The sequence below is a fragment of the Tenebrio molitor genome, chromosome 3 (genome assembly GCF_963966145.1).
Source record: "Tenebrio molitor chromosome 3, icTenMoli1.1, whole genome shotgun sequence".
Taxonomy (NCBI): domain Eukaryota; kingdom Metazoa; phylum Arthropoda; class Insecta; order Coleoptera; family Tenebrionidae; genus Tenebrio; species Tenebrio molitor.
The window spans coordinates 19,561,592-19,580,799 of NC_091048.1; the positions used below are offsets into that span (position 1 = coordinate 19,561,592).

Here is a 19,208-nt window from a genome sequence, read left to right on the forward strand (position 1 = left end):
CGAGTTTGCAGAATTGAGCCACAAGCCGTAGGCGCGTGGCTTAAGCAAACGAGTGTGAAATCGAATTTTCAACACGTGGTATACACGATATTTTTCCGACGACCACAAAAAAACCGCTAATATTCGGCATCCCTTCAAACTTCAAATATCATTCGACAGAGCTGCGGACAAAATAATTATGCCGTTGCGCGGAGATAGACATCGTTAATCATCGGCCCGTGTACAATATAAAAACACACAGCTGTCGGCCAATCAGATTTCTCAAATTTTTCATTGTACACGGTTAGGCTGTTCGTTCGTGTTCGTGTTGAAATCGTTTGCAATTTTAAATTTTCACTAAGGAAAAACCGTGTGAAATGTGCCATATTTCACAGTGGTCGTCTGAAAAGTTATATTTTAGCACCCAAGGAAACTTTTTGACAAATATTTTAGCAACCAAGGAAAAATTAAAAAAATTTAAAATGCGGTTGTAGAAAAAATTGTGTGTATTTCGTGCGAAAGATGATTGTTTTGTTGGCGCATTCGAATGAGTTTGAAGTCTCGACCAAAAACTCATTCTCATGCCCCAACAAAAAAAAAATCATTTTGCGCACTTAATACAAAATAGTTATTTTTATATTAAGTGCGCGAAGAGTGTTTTTTGTGCATGAAAAGGTCTTTTACGCCGAGACGAAGGTCGAGGCAGATAAGCCTTCGAATGCACAAAAACATCTTCGCGCACGAAATATAAACAATATTTTTTCTATAATTGATTAAAAAAATTGAAATTAAAAATTCATATTTTTGAAGGAACTCTGAAGTTTCAATGCAGTGACCATGTTGCTAGGTAACTAATAAAAAACAGTGCGTGAAATGAAAAACAGAAATAGTCGTATGCGTGAAATTGCATTTCACACTGTTTTGTATGGTTTCTATCTTACTAACAATGCAAAAAAAAATACACGTCAGAAAATGACCCACTTCAGGCACAGATAACTATGCGTGAATTTCAATTTTTTGAATCAATTATATAAAAATAACTATTGGACAATTGATTTTTTAAATATATCTTTGAAGCAATATTTTAATTAAATGTCGTTTTGAATATTGACATATTTACGCAATAAAATCACAAAGACCTAACAAGTTTATTTACACTTCCTTACCTAAACAAATACATTTTGACACCTAATACATAAACATCACGAGTACTTCCCACAAGGTTTCATTTAACTGTACGCGGATCGTCGTGAAGACATTGTGCTTCCTTTTTTGAATATTCAGCCGGAACAGCACGATCGATTTTTCTTCTTTGGTTTTGGCGGACACGGTTGAATTTCGGCACACCAAACTCCACAAGGGTGGCAACAAGGAGGTGGAAATAATTTCATAGTACAAGGTTTAAATCCGGTCGGACATCCGGGTAGAGGGCAACAGTCGTTGTTTGGTTTAGGGCATTCGTCACAACAAGGAGATTTGCCGTCCACTGTTTGCCCTTGCCGTTTAGCTGGAGTGCAACAAGAAGTATTACAATTATTTTTCCAGGAAGGGCTGTCGTTGTGCCAGTCGATGTTATAGTTGTTGTAGAAGTTATCGTATCGAGTTGCTTCAGCTTCCTCGGGAGTCATCTGTCGTACAATAAAAATAAAATTTTGGAAAATTGAAAAAAAAATTAGAATATTCACCTCGTTTGAGCAACAGGGAGGACAGGGGAGTTGCAGAGGTTTCACTGGTTCCGGTCTCGTGGGTGCCATTATCGGGGGTGGGCAAGTCATTACCACTTGTGCGAAAGGGAAGTCGCAGCAAGGAATACAACAAGGATCGACACAACAAGAACATGGTTGCTTATCAGGGCTAAAAATAAAACAGTTTAAGAGGGATTGTATTTTGTGTAGATATACTAACCATCCCCCATCACCGATTTGATTGACGAGATCTTTTAATTCGGTCAGCAATGGAGGTCCGTTTTGTCCGCAACACGCCATTTTTATCCCGAAACAACAAATTTAGAAAATAAACACCAAACTTCGACACAAAAATTTACAATTTACAAAACTTCAAAATTTCCATGACAACATTAACTACATGGATATTTTGTATTTAGTCGGAGGTAATTTGATACACAGTAACTGCTACACTGTTATGACCAGAGACCGGCGAAAAAGGGTTAAACGCTAGCGAATAGCTCCCACCGCAAGACCTCAGTGGAGTTTGAAAACGACTTTTACACGTAGTTGCCGTGTAATCCAAAAAACTACGTTTCTCGTAACATTGTGTTAATTCAACTATTAAAGCTATAATTTTAATTTTTCGTATATTTATACTAAAAAGTACAGCGCTTCCAACAGTGAATTGAAAATTTCTCAAATATCGAGTTTTGAAAAAAATAATTAATAAATTTAGATTAATCAAAAATGCGCATCGTAAACTTCACCTATGTGAAATGTTGAAAATTTCGATACACATGCAGCGAGTCAAATGTAACTAAGATATTGGAAAAGTTAAAAAAAAAGAGTTAAGTCGGTAGCCCGTATACTTTTTGAGAAAATATTTTTTTTTATTCGACGAGCGAACAAGAAACATTGTTCAATTTTGTGTTGACAAAAAACAAAAATTGGTTTTACTCATTTCGGATTCGCACTTGACATATTTGATTTTTTTGTTTCCCACAACAAAATTTTCACATTTTGCTCAAACAATTGATTTGGGGAACTCATAGCTGCCAAGCCACTGCACTAAAGTGGTGGGAGGCGAGAACCTTTTTCCGCCGGTCTCTGGCCATGACTTTTTATGCGACGGTAAACTGATGTCATAAAAACTTACTTAATGAAATTTTAAGATATAAAGGCATGGAAAGGGGCAAGGTTCTGAAGAAAAACAATTCATAATCAATCAAACTCTTTCATCTGCACTTTACAGATACTTGGTGGTACCTTTCCAGCATATCAGCCACATCATAATCCCAGTTTAATTATTCGTAGTGAATTGGCAGGCAAACCCGTTAACTCATTACGCAACAATTAAAACGTGATTTGTTTTATATAAATTACAAGAAAAAAGTGAAACTCTGAATTTAAGGTGATTTCAGAAAGTTACATCAAGACAATAAGCGTTATTTGAGACATTAATAATTTATCCCGGAAATGAAATGGAAAGAAACGGATTTGAAATTCTGTGATATTGTCCCAAGTTTTCTAAAATCACATACTATTTCTAAATATAGGTATTTTAATATTTATTCGTATGGATGCCCTTTCACCCACAGAGCCAATATACACATATATAAGTTAAATATATCAGTTATAGTGAATTAGAACAAAAAAAAGTTGTAAATACTCTACATACTTTCCAAATATCTAAATAGGTTAAGCATAGAATATACATTATAATGATTAAAAAAGGGCCTGCGTTTGCGTAATTAGTAAATCAATTAACAAACAAAATAAATCTAAAGAAAAAAGTTTACATCCCAAAAACTAAAAGCGATATTAAAAAAAAGAAAAGTAACATCAGCAGTTAATTATTATTACACCATCATTATAAAAGAAAGCATAATATAACAATTTTACAACAAAAAGGTTACACATTTCATGAACATTACAATAAATCCATCCAGAACGGATAAATTACTAATACAATGTCTATCATTGGTGAGCTAAATTATGTAATTCGTTTTTTCTCTACATGTGTATAGTTTAATAAACAGCTACATAAAATGTAAGTATTGTTTAATTTAGTTCTTTGTTTTTTTGACGATATTGATGTAAATTAGGAATCTTTTGGATTCAAAGTTGTTTACTTTATTTTCAAAGATCAGTTAATTTTCGGCTATATTGTCTCCCATGAGCAATAGCGCAAGTCAGTAGTATCAACGGCAAAAAACTCTTTCGATGAAAAAGTAATTATGTCTCAACATCTTCACATCGAATTTACGTTATCTTACATGAATTCTGGTGCATGATATTAAAGTTGTCTTACAGTAATGGACAAGATTTAATGTCAAATTTCAAATACAGTGTTGCAAAACATTTGCTAATAACTTTTTAAGTTCGGTTTGAATTTTTGCAAAATGGTATATACCGAAAGGTCACATTTTCATATTGGGAACCATCCTAAACCTTCAACTCTCAATTCAAACAATATAAATCGTTGCTCAGATTTTCATTTTTAAAAAATTTGCAACAATTTATCTTGCCGATCCAACAACAGATCTAAACGTATAAATACCATAAATATGATCACAGCAGTGCTAAAAGCACTCTCTCAGTCAATATATAATTATAACAGTTGTAACAAACATAGAAAAATATACATATGCTCTCAAACAATCAGTCAGCGTTTCAGACTCGTCTGAACACAGCTTAAGCAGTGTCGGCACTACAATCCCGCTCTTTTATACACGTGCCTTCGAATACCTAAATAAACATCGACGCACCAACACTGCTCTCTTAGATTATCGTTGTTGAGCTAACGCGATTAAAAAATCAGTCACTATATGATAAACGCAAGACACTCACACTTCATGTCTTCCACAGAGTGTCTCAAACACTTAAATCGATAAGTCTTAAGGCTTATAAACTCCACGGCGAAGGTCAGTTGCTCAAGTTCGTAACCAAACTATACTTAAAAAATTACAAAAAAAATCCAGCGATTAAAAAAACAACAAACACAACACAGACACTCAATTTTGTTTAGTGAGAAGTGTTAACCAGATTCGGAGCGTCACCTTGACCTTTGTGTTCACTACTTTTGAGGCAGTCTTCTGATTTCCCTCCTGTATTCACTGTACCATCATTGTTTATAATTATCTCATCAGCTGGAATGTCTCTGAAATTTTTTTAAAAACATACATACTCATAAAGAACAAACGACTTTTTTTTAAATAAACATACCCGCTTTCGGTTTTCACTGTAACAGAATGTTGCTCTTGACTTGTCTGGTTTTTGTTAGGCTTATTAGTATTATTACGCTTCTTATTCGTCTAAAAAAAATTAAAAAAAATTAAAACCCATCACACTTCCTGTAAATTTTTTTGACTATAAATAAAGTAGTTTTATCATAAAATTGTTAGTAACGTGAAAAGGGGGTAACTAAAGAAAACAATATTGTGGAAAACATGCAACGTATGGACGCAACTTAAACCGTCACATCAATTATTATATTAAATTGAAAACCAAATTCAAATTTGACATGATAAATTGTATGAACTAAGATTGAGGACGAAATTCATAATGAAAATTAAGTCCGCACCCAGAGTTAAATTAATTTTCTTCCACTTGACAACCTGTCTAGTCAGAAGCGACATATAAACAGGTGCTTTTGAGGAAGACATTCTGAAGATTTGAAAATGTTTACCATTGTGTGAATTACTGGATGCGCCATTTTGATCCAGAGTGTAATGCCGGCGCTACACGATGCTACGAACGTTGGTTCCAACGTTGGACCGAACATTTGAGACAAATACGTTCGACAGTTGGTGCGACAAATGTACCGGCTAAACGGTGTAGCGAATGTTTGATCCAAAAAGTGTGGTACAAACGTTTGTCCGGTTTGTCTAGAGTACAACCGTAGCTGCAAATTTCGCTTTTAAGAGTTACGGTGCCGACAAAGGCATCCAGACATAAAATTTACAACCGATTTTGGCCCCAGTGAACGGTTCTTTGGACGTTTCGTTGAAATTATTTAAAAACAAAAATTATTTATCGAACCTATTCGGACCATTACAATACAATACACACCTGTGAAATACAAATGAAACACTTTGCGCTACACCTAGTAGCCTAGTACCCCCAGAATAGCCACCCAGAAATTGAAAACTGCTTTGAAGTTCGAACAAATCGTGTAGCCGTGCATCAAACCAACGAATATTTTCGTCAAACGTTTGGAAGAATACCGACAACAGCCGGAACGTGATCCAACGCGAACGTTGGATGCTCGACATCTGTCTTTCGTGGATTGAAGATCGGCCACACGATGCGATGCACTATCAACCCTCCAGCGTGTAGCGCCGGCATAATCTGATGACATGACTAAGTTAACTGTTGCTAATTTATAATTATGGAGGGTTTCTTCCTACGTGCAACGGATGGACGCAACTTAAACCGTCACATCAATTATTATATGACAATCACGCCGATTTTATTTTAAAAAATGATCCGAATTTCGCGATATTCAGTTGGAAAAACCGTAAACGGCTGACGAGCATTCCTGCATCGTCAACCCCCGAAAAAGTTAACGCCATGCCACACGGGCATCGTGGTACCCACGGCGATTTTCTTGATGAACCAAAAATTGTTTTATCCGCAGAAATAAGCACCGTTCACGTTGTTTTGGCCATAATGGTAGAACATGATTTATTTTTTTAACGTTAGACACAGTTTGGTTTCCGTCACTCAAGAGTCTGACATGCGGACCTATCAAAATAAACGTTAACATGTTGCTGAATTTCCCGCAATGTGAGTATCCTTTTATTGCAAACTACCGTAAAACTGATAACAATGCACTAGACATTGACGCTATTTATAACCTCAAAGTTAGAAAAACATAACCTAAATTCAATAGACACAGACATCAAATTAAATGCACAATTTCCATGGCCTCCCATTATGCCAAAACAATGTGAATGCATTTAATTTTGTTGTTCGACACTGTCACAATTTGAGAATTTTCTTCTGTGTGAACGGATTTTGATAAATGTCACAACTTGTCAAAAACGAAACGTCAAGCTAATTTTAAAAATTTTAAGGGATTTGGAGCGTTTAAGGGGCTCGCCGAACAAAAAAACGTTCGTGTGGAAATTTTTTGGCAGCTTGTTAAATAAACGACTATTGTTCAATTTGCCAAACATAACCTCAATATGCAACTTCAGTTGATTTGATATCACCTGTTTTAGTACTATTGTTGAGCAAAACTTTAGAATGCTTGAAATAAAATCAAATTACGTACATTGTTCCTTTTGTTCACTTGGAAGGTCGGTGGTCCCGGTTTACGTTGCTGACCTCTACCTCTTGGTAAATTTTGTTGACTGAAATTGCTAGCACCTGGTCCCATCATTCCACGTCCTCTACCCTGGTACCCTCCCACCAACGCAGTCTGTTGCCTCATGTTCTGTTGATAACCGTAGTTTGCCCCCCACGAGCCGACCACCACACCGGCCACTTGCAATTGACCACCCCTAGAAGAAATAGGTCGTGGACGCATGCCGGCCGGAATCCTGTTCGAAGGTAACGGCATGGTTGGCAAACCTTGAGGTGGTGGTAAACCTTGCCGCATCATTCCTAAAACGAATGGGGAGATCGATGTCAATAACAATAATTAACAAATTGTGGTCAAAGTTAATCCACAGTGCAATAAAATGTTCTAACTCAGATTGAGGACTCAAACGATAGACGAGTTTAGTCCGCACCCAGAGTTAAATTAATATTCTTCCATGTGACAACCTATAGAGTCACGTGAGGAGCATCAACAGGTGCTTTTAAGGAAGATACTAAATGCGGTGACAATATGTATGAAATATGTACCTGGAAATGGTGCTAGTGGCATTTTGGCGAACTTCACGTCAAGTCCTTCCAAGATAGCTTTTCTCATTCTTTCAACTTTAACGACTCGTTCGATGTGATTTTCACAAACTTCTAAAATATTCTTCGAATGGGCCGACCTGTTGAGGGTATGGTGGAACAATTTTCCATCAAAGTATAACCAAGGGCAACACATGAGCCACGGTAATGGGGCCCCACAAGCGTCGTTCGCTAACAAAGCCATTTCAACGCCTTGCATAAATAAAGCCGCCAACTGTACTCCTCGACTAGTAACGACGCTCAACTAAAGATACAATCATTGAGTAGCGTTCTCAACACACCCCAGTTTGACTTACCGTTAATTCTTGAAGGTATTGAGGATTCATGAGATCAACGTTGAAAGCTTGACAAAGAAAAGCGTCTAGTTCGTGTCTTCTCATAATCGCCTTATCTTGAGACATAATATAACGTAGGACACATGCCATTATCAGCATATGCTGAGGCACGTATCCCGTATTCAATATAAGAGGCGTGTCGGAATTTAAACAGGACAGAAGGGCCCTCATTCTGCGTCTTTTATCGTCGAGGGCCGGACCGAACCATAATCTCTGAAGAGTAGGGACTGCCCACGGCAACGGCTCAGCTTTTACTTCTTCGGGATACTGATAGGGATTAGAACGACTGTATATCCATTCTTTGACGACGATGTCAGGTTGCGGTGCGTTTTCCGGTATTTCACCGGATTCTTTTTTCTTCGCGTGTACGTAACGTAAATGGTGTAAATTAAACAATACTGCATAAACGCGCTGCCGGAGCGACTGATATATGTCGTGAATCGGTGGGAATTCACGGTTACCTTCGTCTTCCATGAGACACGGCAGACGTACTTCTTGGGTGCTCAACACGTGCAGGATCATGGAGGCCATCAAACCTTTCTGGTGGCGTAGGGACGCCGTGCGCAAAACGTCCGGGGAAACAATCGGTGTTACCAGATTCACTCCTGTTCAAAGAAATACGAAGTTTCATTACAACATACGAAACATGGTACTTTTTACAATTTCAAAATGTAAATAATACTGCTTTATTGAAATTGTAAAAATCACAGAAGTCACTGTTACTTAATTAAATCAATCATTTTCACGTGAAGTTTGATGTGGACAGAAAACTTTACACAACCACGATATATCAAACTCAACGCAAAAAATATGATGATAAATAATAATATGCAAGTATTACACGAAGTATGCTTAAAAAAAAAATCCAATTTCCAAATATCACGATTCTTATCACTATGATTTTTTGAACATTGTTCGAACTCGTATTGAGGACATTGCCAAAGTTGCTGCAACATCACCACCCGGAGCTCAGTCGTTATACCTTCATGCAACAACTTACCAGGTTACTGAACAACACAAACAAGTGCTTTTTTGAAGGTAAGATATTCAGAAAAATTGATGATTTCGACATTGTTCTTTTAAATTTTGTTATACAAATAATGGGAACGTACTTACCACCCACTATACGAGAATTTTGTGCAGAATGCTTTGGCGATGATGGAACACTGCTGGTGTTTGAACTGCTCGAACTAACCAAAAGATTAACTCTAGTGCCACTAGAAGTACCAGCCAAATTCTGATTGGCGCTTGGAATGGAACCATTTAAAAGTCCGTTAAAATGAGATGCATCTAAAAAAAAATACCAAATTGAAAACCAAATTCAAATTTGACATGATAAATTGTATGAACTAAGATTGAGGACGAAATTCATAATGAAAATTAAGTCCGCACCCAAGGTTAAATTAATTTTCTTCCACTTGACAACCTGTCTAGTCAGAAGCGACATATAAACAGGTGCTTTTGAGGAAGACATTCTGAAGGTTTGAAAATATTTACCATTGTGTGAATTACTGGATGCGCCATTTTGATCCAGAGTGTAATCTGATGACATAACTAAGTTAACTGTTGCTAATTTATAATTATGGAGGGTTTCTTCCTACAACACAAACATTCACATTGAAGCAGCACAACTTGAAATTCAAATTTTAACCTCTTGTTCTGTCGTTTCTGAAGCAAAACCTGCACCAGAGACCTCCAAATCAGCATCACCTTCCTTACTGTTACTAATTTCGTTATTATTCTGCACACTATTCTTTTTATCTTTGGGGGTCACTATTAACAAAAAAAGAATTAATTAATACATATGTATTTCTTTTTTTTTATATAAATAATGTGCCGGTAAGAAATGGCAATTACTGACCAGGTGGAGGACAATACTTAAGAAAACCACTGGCTGTACCATTGAGATAGTATTGGACAGACTGACGGAACTTAGAGGCACGTTTTTCGTCAATATATTCAAGGATGACGGAAACTAGATTATCCATATTCGAAGGCGTAGGTAGTAATCGCACAAAATCGGCCAAAATTTTCACGTTAGTTTCTGCCGGGGACTACAATAAATTATTTGAAAAAATCTAATTTACCAAAAAAAACAACTTACTTTATTTTCCCTGATGATATTGGTAATGCCGATTTTTTTGTGAAAATCTTGCAAATCACTTTCTGTCAACAAAAAATTTCCCATAAGAGCTGCCATTACACAAAGTTGTTCTTGGGTCAGTTGTAGAGATTTTGTTAATTCGTTCACCATAAATTCTTTGGTCTCCAGAGAGCCCTATTTAAAATAATTACCATGAGCAAACATTTTTTTTAATAGTGTAAAAATTGTCTAAACTCAGATTGAGGACAAGATCAACTTTCTAAATCATGTCACCACCCAGAGTTTAATTTTATTTCCTTCCAGGCAACAACTTGTTAAAGGCACTGAATAATCCCAACAAGGGCTTTTTGGAAGGTGTGAATTAAACTGATGAAATTAAACTAACATTAAAAATTCATGCAATATTTATATGTATAATCATAATTCATCGCACTTACTTTATACGTTAATTTTAAATTTTCTGATGAAAAATAGCGTGGTGGATCAAAAGCGGCGTATTCAGCATCATCAGCCAAAAGACCATGAAAACCATATTCTCTACAATACGCTATGACTTCCTGATGATGATCATCCATGGTGCACATCTAGAAATACCAAATTAAAGATGAGTAAGTCACTCACTTGGTAATTTTGGAATGTTTTACTGTGATATTCTAAAGTCAATTATGGAATTAACTTTCTAATTACATCACTGTAATATTACTTTACTTCCATATCACACCACACTGAGCATTGTATAATCAGAATGGTACTTGGAGGAAGAAAATGCAAGGACATCAAAACTCACCACAGAAACTCCAAGATGTCGCAATGCCATCCTCAATGCAGATCTGAGACAAGTTGGTGGTGTCCACCAAATTTTCGGAGGTGGTGTAGCTTTGGTATTAATATGTTTTAAGACCATTCCAACTTTTTGTCGGATGTTGGCCTGTTCAGCAACCCATTCATTCATTCGACATGACTCTATTGTACCATTAAAAACCACAGCCAATTCTATATTACCACGTTCAATAGCCCTTGTTAAAAGGGACTGGAACTGGATCATACGGTTCCATTGTCCCCCACAAGCCCAATCTACATTTAAAATATCACATAAAGTACACACTAAGTAAACGTTCGTAAGTATTTACCTGAAAAATAGCCGCCATATAACCTATCTAGGCAATTTTCTGCGTCTACTATGAGTTTCAATTTGTTCCCGATGGGTCGAATTTTTCTGTTCGCATTGTGCGGTTGCTGCCTTTGAGTTACATTTCTGGCTATCTTCAACAAATCGACCGAAACTGCACCCCCTTCTAGACTAGGACTTTCGAGATAAACTTGTAAATCGTGGACCCCCATTTTGAATTCGTACTTTTGTATCTTACTAATCACTGACCACCATTTCTAATTATACTAAAACAATTTTATCGATTCTTGAACGAATTCGTATGCTAGCAGTTTGATTGTATTTGTTTACGTAATTTATTTCAGGAAAACATCCACAGCATTATGAAATCTAAGCCGCCATCATGGATATCACAGTAAAATTTAAACAGTTATAAACATCACAATTTTTACATTTCTATCCTTAAATAATTGGCACGAGGCAAATATTAAAAACGGACTCATGACAAACCCTAAGATTAACACTCGCGAGTACTTTCTTTCGAAAGAAACAATTTTAATTACCTCAACACGACGCCTTCACATTTCAAGATGCCGGCACATTGGTTCTGTTTTTTTCTGACGTATTTGTATGTTTTAAAATTATTGGTTTTCCTCCAAACACTAAATTTTTAACGTATTATGTTTGTAAAATGTTTCTTTACTGCGACTGTTGTTAATCAACTTGTGAAAATACATGTTTTACGGCTTGCACATGAACAAAATATTTACCGGAAATTTTACATCAAATGCATTACTCTGCTGCGCATGCCGGAAACGGCCATGTCATAGTAAAATATTTGAAAGTTCGCGCCAATGAACAACCAAATTTAATAAAACCACGATATATTTATGGTAAAGTAAGGTCCGGTTCGACGTAAACAATAATAACTGCACCAGACATACTATATTATCTCGATAATTTTTACAATTAGAGAAAAATACTTTGAATCATTTTTTTTAAAGAATTTTCCAGATAAAACTAATGAAATGAAAACTGAACGTGTAGTGTACCTGACAAGTCATATCAGATTCAAAAATTAAAAACATTACTATACAACCAGAAACTACCTACTTGTTCCCGATATCTTGCGACATTGAACGTACCGGTTAAAAAGCTTACGTGTGTCCATGATAGGGATTTGAGGAGGTGCCATTAGTATTTTTGTGAAAACGTGAAAATTGTGTGTAAGCTGATTTTTTTTTTTTAATTTTCGAAAGTAAAAAATCAAAGAATATTGAAACAAGTAATATTGCACGGTGGCTAGATTATATTGGCTTTATAAAAAAATTGATAAACGTGCACGTGGCCTTCACCATTTCAAAAATCTAAAAACAAATACAATACAAATCAATACATACATAGTATCTTGGTCCATTTTAAAAGCCGATGGCCGCGTGACCTATTCACATATAAAACAGCTTGCATATTTATTAAGACAATTGGATAATTGAAAGTATTTTATCATTACACGACTTATTTTAATCAATTCCAAACGGCCTTGAGATTGCAGAATTTTCAGTTACCGACCACTGGATTCGGCGGGTCATTTTCAAAGTTCAAGATTACAAAGTTAGATATGATAATTGTTTTTTTTTGTTGCCTCATTGCACACTATTAACGTTGATTATCTGAGATGATGCAATCTGTTGTTACTTTTTATTGGCTGCAATAATATCTCTCATTACAGTCCAATAAAGCTTCCAGAATGGCTGATCAAAGTGGATATCTTCCTCAACCCCAGGGTTTCGCAACAGCGGCAATTCACGCTTTTCAAGATCCAGAACAATGGGACTCCATGGCTGTTGTTGCCCCCATGGTTTCGTCAACTACTTTTAAACAATACAGCCCTGCTAATTTCAAGGTAAATTATTAATCACAAATGCATTAAGAAGCTTATATCTTACGGCGAACTTCTCAACCGAGTTCACAAGATTTAACGTTGCAATTTGTTACCGGTACGGTAACTTCCCACAACAATTTATCGTTCAAATCTTGATTTTTTTCCCCACCTAGAAATTCGAATATGGTCGTTCTGGAAACCCCAACAGAGAAATTTTGGAAAATTGTTTAGCAACTCTCGACGATGGAAAGTACGGACTGTGTTGGTCTTCAGGACTGGGAGCTACTACAGCGATTGCTAGCATGTTCAACGCAGGCGATCACATTATATGCGGAGATGATGTTTATGGAGGTACTAACAGACTCTTTAACAAAGTTTGTTCGAAATTTGGATTGGAAATCTCTTTCGTTCACGAGAACAGCATCGAAAATGCCATCAAACCAAACACGAAAGTGAGTTTATTTTAGTTTTTAATCAGTCGCAGATTACTTTTACAACAAAATATGTAATCACTTTCGCGTTATCGCAAATCTACAAACTTTGTTTTTATTATGTCACAATGACACTAAGTAGCGTAATACTCCATGACTTGACTTTCTCTATCATGAGCATTGGATATAAAAATCTGCATCTTGCTCTACTGCAGTATTTTAATTATTCTGTAAAGGTTTACATTTAGCTTTATATTTATAGGTATTTATCTGTCTTGCATTATTCTTGAACCTATGCCAATATTTTTTTATATATTTTTTGACAAAATATTTTGTTTGCATTATACTCATCACTGAATTTATTTTCAGCTAATATGGGTGGAAAGTCTAACCAACCCGACCCTAAAAGTAATTGATATCAAATCAATCGCAGATATTGCCCACAAACACAATCTTTTATTGGCTGTTGACAGCACTTTCTTGACACCATATTTCCAACGACCTCTTAATTTTGGTGCTGATCTGGTTATACATTCCATCTCAAAGTACATAAATGGTCATTCTGATGTTATCATGGGGGCAACGATCACAAACAATGAAGAAATTTACAAACAACTTAAGTTTCTTCAAAATGGTAATTGTCTCATCTTTTCTCTTATCAAATAATGATTAGTCGGAATTCAGTTTCTTCATTCACATTCCGACTATATTACAATTTTGGGTGCAATGTACAACATTCTTATCTACAGCGATGGGTATCGTGCCCGCACCGTTTGACTGCTACCAAGTCACCAGAAGCATAAAAACTTTAGCTTTGAGGATGAAACAACACATGAAGAACTCTCTGGAAGTTGGTCAGTTTTTAGAAAAACATCCCAAAGTAGAGAAAGTTTTGCACCCTGGATTGCCGTCTCATCCCCAACATGAACTGTTCAAGAAACAAACTTCTGGGTGCGGAGGCATGTTGACTTTCTATCTTAAAGGGGGTCTTGCGGAATCGCAGAAATTTTTGAGTTCTCTCAAGATCTTTGCACTGGCCGAAAGTTTGGGAGGTTATGAGAGCTTAGCAGAGCTACCGTAAGATTCATCATGACATTATTTTTAAAATTTTTACCAATTGTAATCATTGTAGATCTGTCATGACTCATGCTTCTGTGCCTGAAGATCAGAGGAAAGTTCTGAAGATCACGGACAACTTGGTGCGAGTATCTGTGGGTCTGGAAGACCCTGAAGATTTGATAAAAGATTTGAAACAAGCTTTGGAAAAAGTTTAAATTTATTGTAAATAAAAATCTGCCAATTGGCTCTATCTGACGAGACACACAAAAACATCAATTACCTAGAACAAATATTCGAAATATTTTCAATAATATAATCGCAGGTCATTTTATTCAAAGTACCACACTTAGCTAAATGCATCCTGATACTCGTAATATACTTCTCTAAGTACGTTATGGAATTATCCTGAAAGTACGGTGTACTGAAGTCGACTCGACTCTCCTTGACGCCCATCGGCGTATTAAAAATTCTCTGTAGATCCCCTAAGAACCCTTCTATGTCCACCTCGTTCGAAACGAGTTCAACTTGAAACTTGTAAGGCACGTATTGATCCTCGAAGTTTTCTTTTTTGTCAACGACCATGCACCGAAAAGGCGATGCGATTAAGGCTCCATGTGTACTAAACGGGGACAAAATCACACCCAAACAAGGTGTTTTGCTACCGATCCATAGCTGTACGTCTTGTTGAGTGTCTAAATCTTGTTGCGACGGCTCTGGGGCGAAAGTCGGATGCGAATGGAACCAACCCAAAACGTCTAAACCTCGACTGTGGATTAATTCCGCCGCTTTGGACTGAGAAATTGGACACATGTCGCAATGCGTCGCCGAAGAAGCGATATTGCGACAAGGTTCATAGTGCGAAATTGTCAATATGTTTTTCGCAGGATTCCAAGTGCCCGCGACTAAACCCATCACTTCTGTCAAGGACGTATGCGCATGGAAATCCATCAAGAGAAGAGTGGTTAAGTGCATTTTAACTTTGTATTTTTGCTGCAAAAACAACTGTAGACTTCATTCAAATAACCAAACTGTCAACTTACTGGGCACTTCTCTGGGAAAGGTCTACAATAGATGAGCCTGATTATAGGCTTTTTGATGTACGTCTTGGGTTTTACAGGCTCTTCTGTTACAATTGTGGTATTAATTACGTGACCCTTTTCATCGTGGGTCAAAGTACACCCCCCCTCCCCATCCTACACAACAGCAAAACATTCAGTCAAGTCACTATTAACGTCATTTTCTCAACTTACATTTGCAAATTTGCGCTTTAATCTGGGGCGACAACCCAGTTCAACATTCTGTTTCAACTGGTTCTTGTTTTCTTTTGAAGATTTTTCACGGGAAATTGGTGCAATGGCTTGAAAAACGTCAAATAACGGACGAATGTAATTTGTTTGCGCTGTAATTGTAAAATTACATAAAATACAACCTTCATCTTTTACGGAACGCTTACAACATCCGAAATTAATGGCGCCAATTTGTTCTAAATAGCAGTGAATGCGACTGATGCAGTTGACGTCTCCGCAATTTTTTAAACCTTGACGGATTGAAGTTTTAGTTACATAAGATGGTTTAACAGCTAGCCAACAATTAACTATGTGATTTCTAATCTAAAAATATGAACAAATAGTTTGTGACTTTATTTAGCAAAACAATACTACTTTTAGATATCTTAATGGAGTTTTGGTAGGGCGACCTTCAAAAAATTCACTGTGCACAACTTTCTCCAACTCACTTATGTAGTTTTCTGAGATGTTGACTTCAGCTTGTGGTTTTTCTAGACTCGTGAGTTCTTTAGCAATTAGTTCATCTAATGTTGATAAATCAATATATATTTTCTGTTGTTTGCTATTTATTGCACTATCACAATTTTCATTTTCAATTTTTTTCATTTCACTTTTTGGAGATTCTCTTACATCCTCAATAATTGCTTTATCTGCATTAAGTTCATCTGAATCTTCTACATCTATTTCCACATCTGAGTCAGAATCATCTTTACTTATTTTAACCTTGAACAAATTGCTATTAATAAAAAATAATAATAATTGTATCAACTCACTATTTCTTCTCCTTCACAAATTGGAACTGCAAGACCTTTGCCAGTTGTAATTTCAACTCTTCCAATTTCTGTCTTTTTATTTTCTTGATTCATAATCTTAACAGTTTTTTGCTTAACTACATGAATCATAGGAAATTTTAATTTAGTTTTGATTTTAAATTTAACATTCTTTTTCAACTTATTTTTCCGCTTTTTCTGATCATAGTGACTGCTTTCTACAATATTCTTTGAATTATGTTGCTTTAGAACAGTCTGATCTGGCATATCTGTTAGTTCATCATCATTACTATTACATGAAACAGTTTTCTTACGTGTCTGTTTAACATGTACTGTTGGTTTAGCTGTGCTTACAGCTGCAATAACCTCTTCAATACTAGCAGGAATCTGTAACCATTTACAAATACATTTTTACATTATATTATATTCTGACATTACCTGAGTATCATCTAATATATCTGATACTAAATTATTAACAATATTAATATCTTCAACTATTCCTGAATTAAAACTACTGTAAGCTGTTTGTGTCTCCATGTAAAAATTCTTGAGATAATACTTCACTTCAGATGGTGTCCTGGAGCCAATAAACTGTGATAATCTAACATTACTTTTGCCAAATATTTCTATGCCTCTTTCCAACAAATTTTTTTCTTTCTCTGTCCACCCACTCTCATCAGTTATAGAGTTTTCAGTAGAAACATGGCCTAAATTATCACTATCACTACCACCAAACTCACTGCTTGCTTTTTCTGAAAAGCTGGTTGATAAAGCTGTACCAGTATCATACCAACAATCTGGGTTAGCACTGGGTTTGTCTAAGAGCCACTGTGGATGGATGGTATATTCACAGTTTAATAATTCTGAATTTTGAGATACCAGAGATGTATTTTCATATCTGAAAGTATATCATATTAATATTTATTACTCCTATTATTTATATTAATACACAAGGAACTAAAGTGAGGTTAGAACCCATTAAAATAAAATGAAAGAGAAATGCGATTTGGAAATGATTGATGTTTGTAAGTTTCAAAAGAACTTACATGCCGGAGTCACTCTTTGTTAGAAAATTATCTAAATTAAAATCTCCTAGTATATCAATTTCGTCATCCTCCGCCATGTTTGTTTTGAATAAGAGAAAATAAAGTTAGGCAATAATGCTAGTCAGTATCACCAATAGTATAGCATTTATAAAATATTAAAATATTCATTTCTAAACATTAAAAATTAGACAGTCATTTGAAATATCTTTTTTTCGGAATTATTAATTTGAGTTAAACCTGAGAAGTCTTGAGAAAGTAAAAATAAATTTCTTTGATACTTTTGAAGTTTGTTTATTCGGTTTTTGCCAACTTCAGGATTGTTTGTGATTTTGAATTAAAAGACAGTTCCGTTATAAGTCCCAAAAGTTACAAGAAGGATAATTATAAAAATATGACGAAGCAAAGGGTTTACGAGAGTTAGAGATGAATTCTAATATAGAAGATTGTTTGGCGCTGGCCAATTTACAACCAGCCGACTTACAAGAATTAAAAAATTTCCTGAATCTAAGGGCAAATTATTACCGTGCAGAAAGTAAGTTGTGTTAAAAACTAAAAGAGAATTCATTTGTCAACAGATTTAGCGTTTGTAGATTCTAGAATGGAGGCTACATTTTTGAAACTTCAATTACTGGATGAAGATCTACAATTATTTGAAGAATGTAGAGGTCTGATTAAAAAATTAGATGATATACAACAGAAACTGGATATTAAAGAGTTAAAACCAAATGCTGTAGCTTTAGCATATGCCCAGAAACTAAGAAAACAAAATGTTTATTCCAAAAAATTGAACATATATCTAAAAATGTATTTAAATCTAAATGAAGCATTAACAGCGAAGATAAAACTATTGAAATGGTATTATTCAGATTTTTTTATTGTACATGTATAAATATTTTTGTTACAGTGATTATCAACAGGCACAAGAAAATGTTAATAGAATTGTAACTTCTACAGATGATGAACTTAAAACCATCAAAAAGAAAATTAATGTATATGAAGATGAATTAATCAAATTAGAAGTGCGTATCTCTAATGTGGTAGTAGTAGTGTAGATAACATATTTTTTCTTTCCAGAAATATAACAGCTGGTTAAAAAATAGTGATTATGATTTATTAAATATATCAAATGAAGTAAATGCATTGGTAGCTGCAAGAATGCAAAAAGAGGAATTAGTTAAAGAACTGGATTGTTATTGTGGTTTGAAACCTAATTTACTGGAAGCAAGAGAACAGCTCTCTCAGGTTAAAAGAGAATATGAGGAAATTAACAAAAAGTTGTTGGATAAATATTAAGGAGATTGGTTTCTATTTAAAAAATTATTTACTGCTTATTACTTCAATAGTTATTTTGTATTATCAAGTAAACTTGTCATATTTATTATATTATTGTTCTTTTTATAAAAATAAATATATGTACTATCGTAGAGGTACTCATAAATTAAATTGGAAAAATTAGAAATTGTGCAACAACAACGTAATAAATGTTTATATTGCAGTTTATCAATATTATCTCTTGAATTGTTTTTTAAATTGTTTTCTAACATGTTTCAATGAAATTTATTTGTCTTTTTTTTTAGTGATTTCACAACTTTTTTACAAAAACATCTTGTGTACCAGTCCTTGTAGTCTGA

General features: G+C 35.2%; 5 protein-coding genes across 10 annotated transcripts; 2 read left to right on the forward strand and 3 right to left on the reverse strand.

Moving 5' to 3' along the window:
* The first annotated feature begins 479 nt into the window (after window positions 1-479).
* On the forward strand, window positions 480-14,735 carry LOC138127207 (cystathionine gamma-lyase-like). Of its 3 annotated transcripts, none has more exons than XM_069043111.1 (6): window positions 480-485; window positions 12,833-13,006; window positions 13,159-13,437; window positions 13,786-14,050; window positions 14,166-14,493; window positions 14,549-14,735. In XM_069043111.1, exons 2-6 carry the CDS (start codon window positions 12,851-12,853, stop codon window positions 14,688-14,690), a joined length of 1,170 nt encoding a protein of 389 aa, XP_068899212.1. In that variant the 5' UTR covers window positions 480-485; window positions 12,833-12,850; the 3' UTR covers window positions 14,691-14,735. The 3 variants fall into 3 exon arrangements, with proteins under 3 accessions (XP_068899212.1, XP_068899209.1, XP_068899210.1); XM_069043108.1 differs by lacking the exon at window positions 480-485 and adding an exon at window positions 12,172-12,329; XM_069043109.1 differs by lacking the exon at window positions 480-485 and adding an exon at window positions 12,191-12,325.
* LOC138127210 (keratin-associated protein 9-3) lies at window positions 1,167-2,191 on the reverse strand. The gene is made up of 3 exons (XM_069043116.1): window positions 1,885-2,191; window positions 1,665-1,833; window positions 1,167-1,607 (listed from the first exon to the last, which is right to left on the reverse strand). The coding sequence occupies exons 1-3, from the start codon at window positions 1,962-1,964 to the stop codon at window positions 1,260-1,262; spliced, it is 597 nt and encodes a 198-aa protein (XP_068899217.1). The 5' UTR covers window positions 1,965-2,191; the 3' UTR covers window positions 1,167-1,259.
* LOC138127205 (constitutive coactivator of PPAR-gamma-like protein 1 homolog) lies at window positions 2,867-12,663 on the reverse strand. Of its 4 annotated transcripts, none has more exons than XM_069043103.1 (14): window positions 12,504-12,663; window positions 11,126-11,390; window positions 10,783-11,069; window positions 10,433-10,579; window positions 9,996-10,169; window positions 9,753-9,945; window positions 9,543-9,664; window positions 9,389-9,488; window positions 9,008-9,181; window positions 7,853-8,496; window positions 7,500-7,800; window positions 6,925-7,256; window positions 4,872-4,960; window positions 2,867-4,806 (listed from the first exon to the last, which is right to left on the reverse strand). In XM_069043103.1, exons 2-14 carry the CDS (start codon window positions 11,334-11,336, stop codon window positions 4,671-4,673), a joined length of 2,910 nt encoding a protein of 969 aa, XP_068899204.1. In that variant the 5' UTR covers window positions 11,337-11,390; window positions 12,504-12,663; the 3' UTR covers window positions 2,867-4,670. The 4 variants fall into 4 exon arrangements, with proteins under 4 accessions (XP_068899204.1, XP_068899207.1, XP_068899203.1 ...); XM_069043106.1 differs by lacking the exon at window positions 12,504-12,663 and adding an exon at window positions 11,667-11,919 and having other exon boundaries at window positions 9,792-9,945; XM_069043102.1 differs by lacking the exon at window positions 12,504-12,663 and adding an exon at window positions 11,667-11,919.
* Window positions 14,675-17,977, reverse strand: LOC138127206 (deubiquitinase MYSM1-like). Its single transcript, XM_069043107.1, has 8 exons — window positions 17,578-17,977; window positions 16,970-17,429; window positions 16,535-16,918; window positions 16,137-16,484; window positions 15,929-16,085; window positions 15,726-15,874; window positions 15,516-15,668; window positions 14,675-15,465 (listed from the first exon to the last, which is right to left on the reverse strand). Exons 1-8 carry the CDS (start codon window positions 17,652-17,654, stop codon window positions 14,752-14,754), a joined length of 2,442 nt encoding a protein of 813 aa, XP_068899208.1. The 5' UTR covers window positions 17,655-17,977; the 3' UTR covers window positions 14,675-14,751.
* Window positions 17,968-19,001, forward strand: LOC138127211 (synaptonemal complex protein 1-like; the record flags this gene model as incomplete). The annotated part of the gene is made up of 4 exons (XM_069043117.1): window positions 17,968-18,109; window positions 18,168-18,432; window positions 18,482-18,596; window positions 18,652-19,001. Coding segments are annotated over 4 exons (741 nt in total), but the record flags the coding sequence as incomplete, so codon positions are not given.
* Window positions 19,002-19,208: the final 207 nt, after the last annotated feature.